Source organism: Solanum dulcamara, chromosome 10 (assembly GCF_947179165.1).
Source record: "Solanum dulcamara chromosome 10, daSolDulc1.2, whole genome shotgun sequence".
NCBI lineage: Eukaryota > Viridiplantae > Streptophyta > Magnoliopsida > Solanales > Solanaceae > Solanum > Solanum dulcamara.
Window position 1 is genome coordinate 385,093 of NC_077246.1, and position 16,044 is coordinate 401,136.

Genomic DNA, 16,044 nt, shown 5'->3' on the forward strand with positions numbered 1-16,044 from the left:
CAATCCACGGCGCATTCATAGCATTTAGGGGCCACATAAGCAGAATTAGGCAATTTTTTTAATTTTTTTCATGTGTTAGCCCATTAATATTTTGGTGAACCGACGTCCGGTCTATTTTACTCCGAAAGTATAATGGGACCCTTCATAGGTGACCGTAGGATTAGTACGTGCAACCTTGACATGAACTACGGTGCATTCATAGCATTTAGGGGCCGCACAAGTGAAATTAGACAATTTTCTAAATTTTTTCGTATGTGTTAGCTAATGAATATTTTGGTGAATTGACTTTCGATCGATTTTATTCAAAAATCGTTATGGGATCCTCTGTAGGTACCCGGGGGATCTATACATGCGGCTCCGGCACGATCCACGGTGCATTCATAGTATTTAGTGGCCGCACAAGCGAAATTAGGCGATTTTCTCATTTTTTTTTTGTGTGTTAGCCAATGAATATTTTGGTGAACTGGCTTCTAGTTGTGCTTAGTTGTTAAGTATGTTAAGAGTTAGTTGAGGCACATGGCTGGAGCGTGAGTTGTTCAAAAGTTAGTTACAACCAATTTTACCTCTCTCTTTCTTCTTAACAACAGTTGTGCTCAACCTAGTCTGAGTGCACTTCAACTAATTTATTAGGCACTAGCTATATAATACCAATATGGGTACTAGGTAACTTTGGCCTAAAGACAAACTCGATAACTTCGTCTTTCAAAGAGAACAATATTTTAGTGACAGGATACCACAAGATTGAACTGCATTCATGCCTCTCCCACATCAAGTTGACCGCCCCACCTTACGTAGTGTCACTCGACCATTAACTTCTTCATAATGCTTGTACCAAATGAATTCCATTGTACAGACAGTTCAGAATCTGCCAAATAAGGATAAATCAGTGACTCAAGTTTCAGCTGGTGTTTCCTGGTATGCCTCACAAATCTTCTTGACTAGGAACAATGAAAAGTATGTTTCACTTTTTTTTGTAAGAACCAATACGCTGTGTTGCTTGGACTGTCCAAAAATATTGCAACACTCTATTGGCTAAATTCCGTACTACCGAGTTCTGGATCCTAACACATTGGATCAAGAGCAGAAAAATTGAGAAAAAATGAGTTTAGTGCTTTAACTATGGAATGCGTGCCACTCCTTTGATAAACATTTAAAATAAAGATATCATGTGATTTGCAGATCCGGGAAACTAGCTATTTTAATAAGTGATGAAGACATCATGTGATATGCTTTACGGGAAGTTGACTATTTTAATAAGTAGAAGTGTGTCCTCGTCTTGATGGACAAAATTGCCTGGTACCTGTTGTTGATGGAGGTGACAGGTATCCCATGGAATTAGTCGAGTTGCACGCAATTGTTAGTACCAGATGAGGCTATCAAAGAAAGATAAATGGGTAAACTGAAGTTTCAGCATTGATAGATTTTGTTCATTAAACAGAAAAAGTAACTACTCCCACCGTTTCAGTTTATTTGTTTAGTTTTTTACTTGACACGGAGTTTAAGAAAGGAAAGAAGACTTTGGAATTGTTTTAAAATAAAGATATGTAGAATGTACAAAGTATCTTTGAATCTTGTGGTCCTAAACATGTCATGTAGAAAGTTGAAATTAGAGAGTGACGAAGATTGTCCCTAAAGCCTATAGCGACATTAGATTCAATGACAATTAACTAATGTCGGTAAATGCTTTAAACATTCTTTATTAGTGTGCATGTTTATTGCTGCTAAAAACTATTTTTTGTCGTAGAGTTAGTTGTTTGTCTAAATGACACCCCCTATGAAGTTATTTGATAATACGCGATATGAAAGATTCCATTTCCTTGCGTGCAGGTCCTCCGCGGCTAACAGAGTTCTTGATCTTAATGCTCAACTCCACCGCCCTTTGCCTCATCTCTTTCCCTTCTGTCGCGATTCTCAATGGTTGATGCTGTCACCAATTCCTCTCGACGTGCCCAACTCCTAACAGATGTTCCAATCTTCAGCAAGTTGGTTACAAAAACAGCGTTAAATGGCTGATCGTGATTGATTGGCCAAACTGCTAGAGGTACTCCCATGCTAATGCTCTCGATACAAGAATTTCATCCACAGTGACTCAAAAACCCGCCTGTTGATGAATGCCCCAAGATTTCCAATTGGGGTGCCCAACTTCTCACCACTCTTCCTCTTCCTTCCACTCTTTCTTCAAACCCTTTTGGCAATTCAATCTTCTCATGTTTCTCTTCAAGTATCTCAGTTTCCATCTTTCTATCTGCTTTTCTTAGTACCCAAATGAATTTATGGTTGCTCTGTTCTAAACCAAGCGCGAGCTCATTGACTTGCTATTGTGAGAATGTAGTGGTTGTTCCAAACGAGACGAATATTACTGAGTTAGCGTCTTGCTTAGCTAGAAATTGTAGGCATTCATGACAAGTCACGTTGCTAGGATCATGTGATTCTAGCAACATATGAAGTGGACCAACAGCCCACCACTGCTTGTCTTTTGTATGTGCAAGTAAATCAAGGTACTTACTTTCGACTTCTCTGCACGAGTTCATGATTTCTCCAGAGTTAAGCTTCCGTTCATGTTCCTTTCTAACAATCGTTGCTGCATATGGTCCACTACAACTCTCCAACAACGGAAACTCATCGTGCATTTGTTTGATCATTTTCTCACTATCATCATCATCAACTATGTCATCAATAATTCGGGATCAATGAATGAACATCCCTTATATGATTCATCATTATGGAATCATGAATTATAGCCAATCTCTTCGCATTGGTAGAGATATCAATACACGTTCTTCTAATGGGCTCAACGAGTTTTTTCATGAATATAACAATCAAAGGCAGACCATCGTCAGCATCTTCTGTTTCTGCAAAAGAACAAGGTACCAAAAGGTCATGGAAATGGATGTTTGAGACCCATAGACCACCTTGGATGCGAAGTTTCAAATCTTGGTTCCGATCAGCAAGGCAGAGGAAGTGTACTGGTATATTATGGGAGGTGATGAAGCGAGCAAGAACGAAGAGCTGATTGAGATTGCTAAAATCAGGAAATGCAACCATGGCTACAATCACTTCATCAAGGTGAACAACATTGTCTAATGAGTTTGTAGACATTGTAAAAAAATAGAGAAGAACTGAGAAATGAATAACTTACAATGAGTTTAGGTGCTTAAATACACACAAAAAAAAGTCAACTAAAAGACTATATTATATTAATTTAAACTTTTCCATTGAGTTGGGCACACAATTCAACGACCTATAAAGGAGTGGGCACTCAACTCAACGACTTATAAAGGAGTTGGACACGCAATTCAACGACTTATAACGGAGTGGACACCCAATTCAACGACTTATAAAGGAGCTGGGCACACAATTCAATGACTTATAAAGGAGTTGGGCACACAATTCAATGACCTATGTTAGAGTCGACACACAATTCAATGACTTACAAAGGCGATAAAAGGTGTTGTATTCAAGTCTCCCCAAACCTATTGACAAAAAAAATTAACTTGCCAGACACAAGAAAACTTCATGACAGTTGTTAGTACCATTTATTAATTTCACTCCTAAAATGTGCTCAGTAATGGAAAGAACCAACTCCAGACAAATAAATTTGCCTCAAAGTTAAATACATAATTGAGCTATGTTCCTCGGATTCTGAAAAAATGCCGCCTTTTGAAGGATACGACATACACACCCGGCGGGATTTTTGAAGGATCCAAACAACAATTATTCTGAGAGTAGAATCAAGGAATCCATCATGAATGACATAATAAATAGAAAACAAATTAACATTTAATATCAAAAACATATTGACCCGTCCATTTAAATCACATTACTTGTCCATCCATACACCTCAAGGTTGCAAGATGACTAATCTTTTATTTAACAACAAAGATAAGATAGAAAAAGTAGAGCAGAACCATAAAAATGGTGGCTTTCTTCTTAGCAAAGATACTCCTTGTGAGGTTATTTAATAATATGTGATATGAAAGATTCCATTTCCTTACGTGCAAGTCCTCCACGGCTAGCAGAGCTTTTGATCTTTTCGCTCAATTCCACCGCCCTTTGCCTCATCTCATCCCCTTGTATCGTACCCATCAATGTCTTGACAGCTTTCTCAATGGTTGATGCTGTTACCAATTCATCCCGGTGAGACCAACTCTTGACAGATATTCCAATCTTCAACAAATTGGTTACTAATATAGAGTTAAATGGATGATCGTAACTAATTGGCCAAGTTGCTAGAGGCACTCCCATACTAATGCTCTCAATACAAGAATTCCATCCACAATGACTCAAAAACCCACCCGTAGATGAATGCCCCAAGATTTCCAACTGTGGTGCCCAATTTACCACCATTCCTCTTCCTTCCACTCTCTCTTCAAACCCTTCTGGTAATTCAATCTTTCCGTCTAATTTCTCTTTAAGTTTCTCCACATTATCTCCTTTTCTTAGTACCCATATAAATCTATGATTGCTTTGTTCTAAACCCCGAGCGAGCTCATTCACTTGCTCTTGTGATAATGTAGTAGTCGATCCAAATGAAACGAATATTACTGAGTTATCATCTTGCTTGTCGAGAAATAATTCTAGACTACGAGTCATGTTGTTGCTAGACGAAGAATCTAGCAACATATGAAATGGACCAAAAGCCCATATTGGCTTTTCTTTTGCATTGGCAAGTAACTCTGGGTACCTACCTTCCACTTCTTTACACGAGTTTATGATTTCTCCGGATTGGTGCTTCAATTCAAGCTCCATTTTAAAGCGAAATTTCTCATGTGGCTCCAACAATGGAAACTCATCCTGCATTTGCTTGACGAGTTTTTCATGATCATAGTCATCATCAATTATGTCCGGAATAGTTTGTTTGAGGGCAGAGTATCTGTTAAAAGTCGACCCAGTTTGGAAGATATAAGACTTGACATTCAACAATGTATGGACATCTAATATTGGTTCACTCATTATAAGGTCATGAATTATGACTAATCTCTTTGCTTTGGTGGAGAGTTCAACGCATATTTCGTAAATAGGCTCCTTGAGTTTTTCCAGATACATTAGAATCGGAGGCACTCCATAGCGATCTTCTTTTTCTATCGGAGAAGAAGGTCTCAAGAGGTCATTGAAATGGATGTTGAAGCCACCTTGAAAGCGTAGTTTCAAGTCTTTGTTCACATCAGCAAAACAGAGGAAGTGTACTGGTATATTATGGGACGCCATGTAACGAGCAAGATCAAAGAGGTTATTTATATGGCTGTAATCAGGAAATGGCACCATTGCCACAATCACTTCATTGGTAGCAGCCATTGCAACAAAAGGAGAGACAACAACTTTGACAAAAAATGAGTTTTGGAGAACAACTTTTACAAAAAACTGAGTTACTGACATACACCATCACTCTCTTTTTATAATACGTTTTTATAATAAATTAAAAGATAACATGTGCACCGTTCTTGCCACCATAAATGTCACTTTGTAGCCGTTGGAGGCGGGGGGGCTGTACCAAAAAGCACACCAAACATGTGGGTATTCACTATCAATAGGTAAGCCTTTATCGGTAAACAATCAATAATATAAATCGAATCGACCAATACATACCTCTAAGTAGTAGGTTCTGTCAAACTTATAACTATTACTCTTCATTTCTTTTCATATTTGTGAAAAATGATTTTCTTGAGTTGAGGGTGTTTGATGGTGAGAGAGAAATTCTTGAACGCACTGTTCTTTCGAAAATAACTTTTCTACCTCATAGAGAAATAAAATCTATTAAGTTTGTATATTTATCATACAAATAAAATGATTTAAAAGTATATCTTTTTTATAAATTTTTTAATTCTTTTTAAATCTTTTTATTTTCTTTATCTTGTATTTAAATTAAGTTAATACATGTACTTTTTATTTTTTTTAAAATCTTGTCTTTAAACTTTTTAATTTTTTTTACCTTCATTCATTATATTTTCTCTTTTATTTTTCTATTGATTTTATTTACTCCTTTTATTTTCTCTGTCTTTTCTTTTTGATCTGACTTCAAATTTAATTTCAAATACTTGTATTTTAAATTATTTAATTTCGAATGAATATCAAAATAACGGGAAAAAAATCAAATAAAACATAAAAAAAATTAAACGTTAAAATTCAAGAACACTTTTCATTTTTTTTTTGAAGAATCATAAGAGAATAAAATGGATTTTTTTATGATGAAAAAATATGCTACGTAAGAGGTTTATGAATCACAGGCTGTAGGGGTGGAAGAGACAGGATAGATCATTTATTGTTTTTCATAATTGAGGTTGTTTTCTTATTGGTTGCTTCATATCTTAGCGGCCATAGGCAATCTTTGCGACATGACATTTATGTCCAATGTCAAAAAATTAAACGTCCCCTTTTGGGTTTTTTCTTCTATGCCCACACAAAATATATATGGAGTATGGTTTCAATACGATCATAGTTGAGTCAGAAATTCTAATAATAATGATTCGGGATTTGAAACCGGTGATTTAAAGCAATTCTTGAAAAATTTTACTCTTTTTTTTTTGTATAAAAGGTAGGTAAAATTATAAATTCTAAAAATTCATCAAATTTAAATTTTGAATCAACCTCTTTTTCTACTACATTAATTATAAGATAACTTTGTTTTAATGGTATTTCACAACTATATATATCTATGTACACGTCAAATACAAAGTCAGAATTTAAAGTTTAGTGATATCAAAAGTTTAACCTTTTTAAGTTCGAGATAAGACAAGAGCGACCTCTGTGGTGAATTAGATAATCGAGGGACATGAGGTAGACCGAAAAAGTATTAGAGAGAAGTGTGATTAAACAAGACATAAAACGTCTGTACTTTGTCGAGGTGCAGTAAAATTTCCCTTATTGTATAATTATAAGTACTCTCTTACTACTTTATTCTTCAATTTTATTATTACATGCATGTTGTTTCCTCTACTTCATTCCTATTTGTTGTTGCTACTCCCCCTTTCTCCACTATTTTCTATATGTATAATTTATTCACCATTGTTTTTCCTTTTCTTACTAATTTTGATATGTTTTACTTGAAACGGGGGTTTATCATAAACAATATCTCTCTCTTCAGAAGGTAGGAATAAAGTTGCGTACATACCGTCTATCGTAGACCCCATTTATGAGACTTTATGTTATTGTTGGGTTTCAAATTACTATTATGTACGTATTAAATAAATTTCTTAAAATAAAGGGGACCCCACTTATGAGACTTTATGTTATTGTTGGGTTTCAAATTACTATTATGTACATATTAAATAAATTTCTTAAAATAAAGGAATAATGCATAAGTACCACTCTGAACTATGACCGAAATCTCAGCGACACACCTTAACTCAACTAGGGTCCTATTACTCCCCCCCCCCCCCCCCGAACTTTTTTTTCTTTGCATTTTCGTGCAACTTTTGTGTTAATGTACCTTCACCCAAGTAAGTTGGTTGTGTTTGTATACACTTGCCGCCACGTCAGTAATTCTTTTTTCAAAAATAAATATTTTTTTACAAGTTTTTAATTCTTTTTAATTTTTTTTATTTTATTTATCTTGTATTTAAATTAAGTTAATACACGTATTTTTTATTTTTTAAAAAAATCTTGTATTTAAACTTTGAAAAAAAAATCCTTCATTCATTATATTTTCTCTTTTATTTTTTTTATTGATTTTATTTACTCTTTTTATTTCCTTTAACATTCCTTTTTGATCTGATTTCAAATTTAATTCCAAATTCTTGTATTTAAGCTTATTTAATTTCGAATGGATATCAAAATAATTGGAAAAAATCAAATAAAACATAAAAAATTAAAACGTTAAAATAAAAAACACTTTTTAATTATTTTTTTAAAGAATCCACGTAATTTTTTTAAAATAATTAAAAGTGAAAAGATAAGAAATTAATGAACAAAAAAATAGAAAATTTAAAGTGAGGAAGAAATTAAATAAATATTTTACATAGTAAGAAATGATAATAATTAAATATATATACATGTAAGTTTTAATATCAATAATTATCTGTACTAACTAATTATAAAGTTACCAATTAAAAAATGGCATATATCCAATTATTTCACCCATCACTTGCCTTCAAGAGAGTGTGGACACTATTTGTGTCACGTCAGCTTTTAGGATGTATTTATTCTATTTTAAAATAGTTTAGTGGGGGTAATAGGACTCTAGTATAGTTAAGGTGTGTCGCAGGGATTTCGATCAATATGCATTATCCCTAAAATAAATATAAAGTTATAACCAAAACTATTAGCTTTACTAAATCCATAGATTATACTCTAGCTTCGCCCTTGCTCCTTGCACAATATAATTTTTTTCGACGAAGGAGACTTAATTGAACCTATGGATTTGTCGTTGGTTCAACATTTTCAACTCAACCAGGTCAATTTTGAATCGATCAAATTTAAATTCCAAATATACGTCTTTAAGTTATTTTCTCCTTTTTTTCGTGAGTGTTAGCCATGAATATTTTGGTGAAGTGACTTCCGATCGATTTTATTACGAAATTGTTATGGGACCCTCCGTAGGCACCCGGGGGATCAGTACGTGTTCCATCGGCACGATCCACGATGCATTCATAGCATTTAGTTGTCGCACAAGCGGAATTAGACGATTTTCTCATTTTTTGTGTATGTTAGCCCATTAATATTTTGGTGAACTGACTTCTGATCGATTTTATTCCAAAACTATTATGGGTCCATCTGTAGGTACCCTAGGGATCAATATGTGTTGCCCTGGCACAAATCGCGGCGCATTCATAGCATTTAGGGGCCGCACAAGCGGAATTATGCAATTTTCTTATTTTTTTCGTGTATAATAGCCCATGAATATTTTGGTGAACTGGATTCCGATCGATTTTATTCCAAAACCATTATGGGACCCTATGTAGGTACCTAGGGGATCTATACGCGTGGCCCTGCATGATCTACGGTGCATTCATAGAATTTAGTGGCTACGCAGGTGGAATTAGGCGATTTTCTCATTTTATCGTGTGTGTTAGACTATGAATATTTTGGTGAACTGACTTCCTGACGGTTTTATTTCGAAACCATTATAGTACCCTCCGTAGGTACCTGAAGGATCAGTATGTGCGGCTTCAGCATGATCCAATGTGCATCCATAGTATTTAGGGGCAGACTAGAGGAATTAGGCGAATTTCTCATTTTTTTTCGTGTGTTAGCCCATGAATATTTTGATGAACTTCCTTCTAGACAATTTTATTTTGAAACTGTTATGGGACCCTTTTTGGGTACTCAGGGGATCAGTACGTAAGGTCCCGACATGATCCACGGGGTATTCATAACATTTAGGGGCCCCGCACAAGTGGAATTAGGTGATTTTCTCTTTTTTTTTCGTGTGTGTTAGCCCATGAATATTTTAATGAACTGGATTCCGGACGATTTTATTCAAAAACCATCATGGTACCACTATAGGTATCCAGGGAATCATTACGTGTGTCCCTGACACGATCCACAGTGCATTCATAGGATTTAGTGGCCGCACAAGCGAAATTATGTGATTTTCTCATTTTTATCGTGTGTGTTAGACTATGAATATTTTGGTGAACTGAATTTCGATCAATTTTATTCTGAAACCATTATGGGAACCTCCGTAGGTACCCTCATGATCAGTACATGCATCCTTGGTACGATCCACGATGCATTTGTAACATTTAGGGGCCGCACAAGCGGGATTAGGCAATTTTCTCATTTTTTTGTGTGTTAGTCCATGAACATTTTGATGAACTGACTTCGAATTGATTTTATTCCGAAACAGTAAAGGGACCTTCCGTAGGTACCCGAGGGATTAGCACGTAAGGTTCCTCCACAATCCACGGAGATTCATAGCATTTAGGGGCCGCAAAAGTGGAATTAAGCGATTTTCTCATTTTTTTCGTGTGTTTTAGCCCATGAATATTTTGGTGAACTGGCTTCCGATCTATTTTATTTCAAAACCATTATGAGACCCTCCGTAGGTGCCTGGAGGATCATTACGTGCGACCCCGGCATGAACCACGGCACATTCATAGCATTTAGGGGCCGCATAAGCGGAATTAGGCGATTTTTGCATTTTTTTCGTGTGTGTTAGCCCATGAATATTTTGGTGAATTGGCTTCCTATCGATTTTATTCAAAAATAGTTATGGAACCCTCTGTAGGCACCCGGGGGATCTGGACGTGTGGCCCTGGCATGATCCACGATGCATTAATATCATTTAGGGGCCGCACAAGCGGAATTAGACGATTTTCTCATTCTTTTAGTGTGTGTTAGCCCATGAATATTTTGGTAAACTGGCTTCCAGCTGTTCTTGTTGTTAAGTCTGTTAAGAATTAGTTGAGGCACATGGCTAGCGCGTGAGTTGTTCAAAAGTTAGTTACAACCAATTTTACCTCTCTTTCTTCTTAACAACAGTTGTGTGCTCACTAGTCTGAGTGCACTTCAACTAATTTATTAGGCACTAGCTATATAATACCAATATGGGTACTAGGTAACTTTGGCCTAAGGAAAAACTCCATAACTTCGGCTTTCAAAGAGAACAATATTTCAGTGAGAGGATACCACAAGATTGAAGTGCACTCATGACAGGATACGCGATACAAGAATACCATCCACAGTGACTCAAAAACCCGCCTGTTGATGAATGTCCCAAGATTTCCAATTGGGGTGCCCAACTTCTCACCACTATTCCTCTTCCTTCTACTCTTTCTTCAAACCCTTTTGGCAATTCAATCTTCTCATCTTTCTCTTCAAGGATCTCAGTTTCCATCTTTCTATCTGCTTTTCTTAGTACCCAAATGAATTTATGGTTGCTCTGTTCTAAACCAAGCACGAGCTCATTGACTTGCTCTTGTGAGAATGTAGTGGTTGTTCCAAACGAGACGAATATTACTGAGTTAGCGTCTTGCTTAGCTAGAAATTCTAGGCATTCATGCTTCGTCATGTTGCTTGAGTCGTGTGATTCTAGCAACATATGAAGTGGACCACAGCCCACCACTGCTTGTCTTTTGTATGTGCAAGTAAATCCAGGTACTTAATTTCGACTTCTCTGCACGAGTTCATGATTTCTCCAGAGTTAAGCTTCCATTCATGTTCCTTTCTAACGATCGTTGCTGCATATGGTCCACTACAACTCTCCAACAATGGAAACTCACCGTGCATTTGCTTGATCAGTTTCTCATGATCATCATCAACAACTATGTCATCAATACTTTGTCGTAGCATAGAGTATCTTGCAAAAGCTGAAATGTAGTGGAACTTATAAGACTCCATGTTCGGGATCAATGAATGAACATCCCTTAAATGATCCATCATTATGGAATCATGAATTATGACCAATCTCTTTGCATTGGTTGAGATATCAATACACGTTCTTCTAATGGGCTCAACGAGTTTTTTCATGAATATAACAATCAAAGGCAGACCATCGCCAGCATCTTCTGTTTCTGCAAGAGAAGAAGGTACCAAAAGGTCATGAAAATGGATGTTTGAGGCCCATAGACCATCTTGGACGTGAAGTTTCAAATCTTGGTTCCGATCAGCAAAGCAGAGGAAGTGTTCTGGTATATTATGGGAGGCAATGAAGCGAGCAAGAACGAAGAGCTGATTGAGATGGCTAAAATCAGGAAATGGCACCATGGCTACAATCACTTCATCAAGGTGAACAACATTGTCTGATGAGTATGTAGACATTGTAACAAAAAAAGAGAAGAACTGAGAAGTGAATAACGTGCAATGAGTTTAGGTTCTTAAATACACACAAAAAAAAGTCAAAAGACTATATTATATTAATTTAAACTTTTCCATTGAGTTGGGCACCAACAACTTATAAATGAGTGGACACACAATTCAACGACCTATAAAGGAGTTGGACACACAATTCACAATTCAACGACCTATAAAGGAGTTGGGCACACAATTCAACGACTTATAAAGGAGATGGGCACACAATTCAAAGACCTATAAAGGAGTTGAGAACACAATTCAACTACCCATAAAGGAGTTGGGCACACAATTCAACGACCTATAAAGGAGTTGGGCACACAATTGAACGACTTATAAAGGAGTTGAGCACACAATTCAATGACCTATATTATAGTCGACACACAATTCAAGGACCTATAAAGGAGTTGGGCATACAATTAAACGACTTATAAAGATGTTGGGCACACAATTCAACGACCTATAAAGGAGTTGGGCACACAATTCAAAGACTTATAAAGGAGTTGAGCACACAATTCAATGACCTATATTATAGTCGACACACAATTCAACGACTTATAAAGGTGATAAAATGTGTTGTAATTCAAGTCTCCCCAAACCTATTGGCAAAAAAAAAGCAACTTGCTAGACACAAGAAAACTTCATGACAGTTGTTAGTACCATTTATTATTTTCACTACTAAAATGTGCTCAGCAATGAAAAGAACCAACTCCAGACAAACAAATTTGCCTCAAAGTTAAATACATAGTTGAGCTATGTTGCTCGATTCTGAAAAAATGCCGCCTTGTGAAGGATATGGCATACACACCTGACAGGATTTTTGAAGGATCGAAACAGCAACTATTTTGAGTGTAGAATCAAGGAATCCATCATGAATGACATAAGAAATAGAAGACAAATAAACCATTAGTATCAAAAATATACTTCTGTACAGTCATTGTTGATTAAAAATTTCAATTATACAAAACTTGAAACCTGGTAACAAGATAGAAGATCTCTTCTTGGTTGATGTGGTCAACTGTTGCAGATTCTTGAAATACAAACTTTACAAGACACTAATAACCAATTTTATAATCGAATCGTACTAAGCGACCATTCTCGTAAAAAGGCCAAAAGTACTACTACTCAACTCAGGGGCAGACTAGGGGGCCGTAAGGGGTTCATCCGAATCCCGTTTGTCAGAAAGTTACATGGTATATACAAGAACAAAATTATATTTTATGTATATACCGTATATGTTGAATTCCCTTGGCTTCTTGGTGTGTTTACTACTTTATTATTTTGAATTCCCTTAGTGAAAATCTTGGCTCGAACACTGACTGTCTCAACTCAAAAGCCATAATAAGCAAAAATTTCAACATCTTGAATTTGCAAGCTTTTTGATAGCGGAATCAAAGCCAAAGGCAAACCATCACCTGTCCACCAAAGCAATGCACTGTCAAGATTTTCACTTTTATATATACTTATTGCCTATGTTGCTCGGACTCGTAAAAATTATCGACAAGTGCATGTCGGATCCTCCAAAAGTAGTGCATTTCGAGGATATTGAATAGGGGTGTGTGTCAGATCCTCCAAAAGTAGTGCATTCCTGGATGATACTGATCAGGGGTGCCACAACATTTTGGAGAGTTTGAGCAACATAGCTTTGTGTGAGCACAATAATTTTTTTTATAACCCCACACATACATGCACAGCAGTTAAAGAGAGTACCTCTGTTAGAGAAACTACAGATGGCTCATCTTTTGGAGTGGACTTGATATTTTTCCAAGTTTTAATGTCAGATTGCATCAAATTTAGTTCCTCCTTAATCTCATGCAACAACGTTAGCTCTTCGTATCTGTTGGATTCTTGCCTCGTATGTTGTCTCTCAACTTCAGCTATCTCAAACGTCGTCCTATTGACACAACAAATCTCTGCTGTTTCTGAAGGACTAGTTGTAGGAGAAGTAGTGTCACCTACTCTATGTAACTTGTTCTCATTCTGCATAGGTACTAAATAAAGTTGCTCCTTAATGTCATGTAACAACATTATCTCTTCATGTCTCTTCGTCTCTTGCCTCGTATCTTGTCTCTCGACTTCAGCTATCTCAAACGTCTTATTGACACAACGAATCTCTGCTGTTCCTGAAGCACTAGTCATTGGACAAATTTTCAAATGCTTTATAGGTGCTAAATTTAGTTGCTCCTTAATGCCATGTAACAACATTAGCTCTTCGTGTCTGTCGGGTTCTTGCCTCTTTCCTTTGTCTCTCGACTTCAGCTTTCTTAAACGTAGTCCTATTGATGCGACGAATCTCTGCTGTTTCTGAAGCACTAGTCATTGGACAAATTTTCGAATGCTTTATAGGTGCTAAATTTAGTTGCTCCTTAATGTCATGTAACAACATTAGCTCTTCGTGTCTGTCAGGTTCTGGCCTCGTACCTTCTCTCTCGACTTCAGCTTTCTTAAACGTAGTCCTATTGATGCGACGAATCTCTGCTGTTTCTGAAGCACTAGTCATTGGACAAATTTTCGAATGCTTTATAGGTGCTAAATTTAGTTGCTCCTTAATGTCATGTAACAACATTAGCTCTTCGTGTCTGTCAGGTTCTGGCCTCGTACCTTCTCTCTCGATTTCAGCTATCTTAAACGTGGTCCTATTGACACGATAAATCTCTTCTGTTTCTGAAGCACTAGTTGCTGGACAAATTTCCAAATGCTGCATAGGTACTAAATTTGGCTGCTCCTTTATGTCACGTAACGACATTAGCTCTTCGTGTCTCTCGTGTTCTTGCCTCGTACCTTGTCTCTCAACTTCAGCAATCTCAAACATTGTCCTATTGACACGACGAATCTCTGCTGTTTTTGAAGCATTAGTTGTAGGACAAATTTCCAAATGCTGCATAGGTACTAAATATTTCTTATGCCAATCAGTTTCATCTTTAACGAGTTGTTTTTCAGCCTCCTTTGGGACAACAAAATGTTCGTCTTTAATGGCTAGAGGGACTTTAAAGACATCAAGAACATTCGGAGGAGAAGCAGAACGACTAGCAGCAGCTTCGTTATTGGATTTATCCCCTCGATGCTGAACGAGGTACGTTTCTTTAAATTGCTCCAAGAAATTGTTACAAGAGTTTCTTTTAGAAGCTGGTAAACTAGACAATTTCGCGTAGTTAGCACCAGCAATCTGTTCCACTCTTTCTTCCAACTTTTCGATTTGCTCACAGTACAAATTTATACTCCCAGCCTTTGAAACATCATTCAAATCGCATTTTGGACTGATTTTTTCGTCTTTAACAACACCCTTTTTCATATTAGCATATTTCAATGGGATGTTCGGAGTGGATTTACATCTCCCAATAGACTGAACAATCATCTTTCCTTCTGAATTCTCGAGAAATTCGACAGCACTAGCATCAAGATCATCATCATCATCATAGCCCATACTCACAAGCTTACATCGATAAGCTTGTGCGTGATAATCCAATTCATCTATCTCCATCTGTTTTTGATCAATAAGTTCTTGTAAAATGGATAAAGATTCTTCAGCATGACTCATTTTTTCTTCTACAAATCTCTTGTACTGTTCTGCTTCCATTTCTTCTGCAGCCTTTTCACCTTGTAGATGTAAAATCATCGACAATGCTTCAGTTGCTGCACTAGCTGAGGCTTCACTTTCTTCATCTAACTCACTGTACAGGTTCTCTATAAGTTGTTCTTGAACACAAAGTGTTTCTTGTAATGATTCAACGTCGAATCGGGACATTGCCTTGCCAATTTCAGCCATCAAACATAACAAAACATAAGAAGAAAAAAAACAATCTTAATGAAAATTAGTTGAATGCCCTTTGCCGGAAAATTATTCTCCGTATACAGGTCAAAATAACACCTTCAACGAAATTTCTGATTTCGGGCTAATTGATACTAGTACTATATGAATGTCCTAAAAATTGGATCTTGTTGCACTTAAAGCTCCAAAGATTCAATTTTTATCATTGATCATAATTAATCCATGTTTGGATTTTGTTCAACCTAGTGCACATCCAACAAGAAATTATCTAAATATTTATATTTACATCAAATTCACCTCAAATATTTAAATTTCTTTCAAGGAATCAAAGAATTAATAAGAAAAAGTTATTAAGTATAAAAAGATATGTGATTGTTGATGAAGGATCAATGAAAATAGAAAAACCTCCACTAGAGGAAGATAATCAGATAGGCAAAGATAAAACAAAATTGATTTTCTTTCCTCTAGGAGATTTTTCAGATCAAAAGTTTTTTTAGTTTTTTTTTTAGTTTTTTTTTTTCAGATCAAAAGTTTTATGACAGTTTGTT

General features: G+C 36.2%; 1 protein-coding gene and 3 pseudogenes across 1 annotated transcript; all 4 read right to left on the bottom strand.

Moving 5' to 3' along the window:
- Window positions 1-1,383: 1,383 nt before the first annotated feature.
- Window positions 1,384-3,433, bottom strand: LOC129871556 (zeatin O-glucosyltransferase-like; annotated as a pseudogene).
- An 80-nt stretch (window positions 3,434-3,513) lies between these two features.
- LOC129871555 (zeatin O-glucosyltransferase-like) lies at window positions 3,514-5,399 on the bottom strand. The gene has a single exon (XM_055946497.1). The coding sequence runs from the start codon at window positions 5,374-5,376 to the stop codon at window positions 3,955-3,957; it is 1,422 nt and encodes a 473-aa protein (XP_055802472.1). The 5' UTR covers window positions 5,377-5,399; the 3' UTR covers window positions 3,514-3,954.
- Window positions 5,400-10,534: 5,135 nt separating this feature from the next.
- LOC129870931 (zeatin O-glucosyltransferase-like) lies at window positions 10,535-11,697 on the bottom strand (annotated as a pseudogene).
- A 1,698-nt stretch (window positions 11,698-13,395) lies between these two features.
- Window positions 13,396-15,493, bottom strand: LOC129870932 (uncharacterized; annotated as a pseudogene).
- Between the last annotated feature and the right edge of the window lie 551 nt (window positions 15,494-16,044).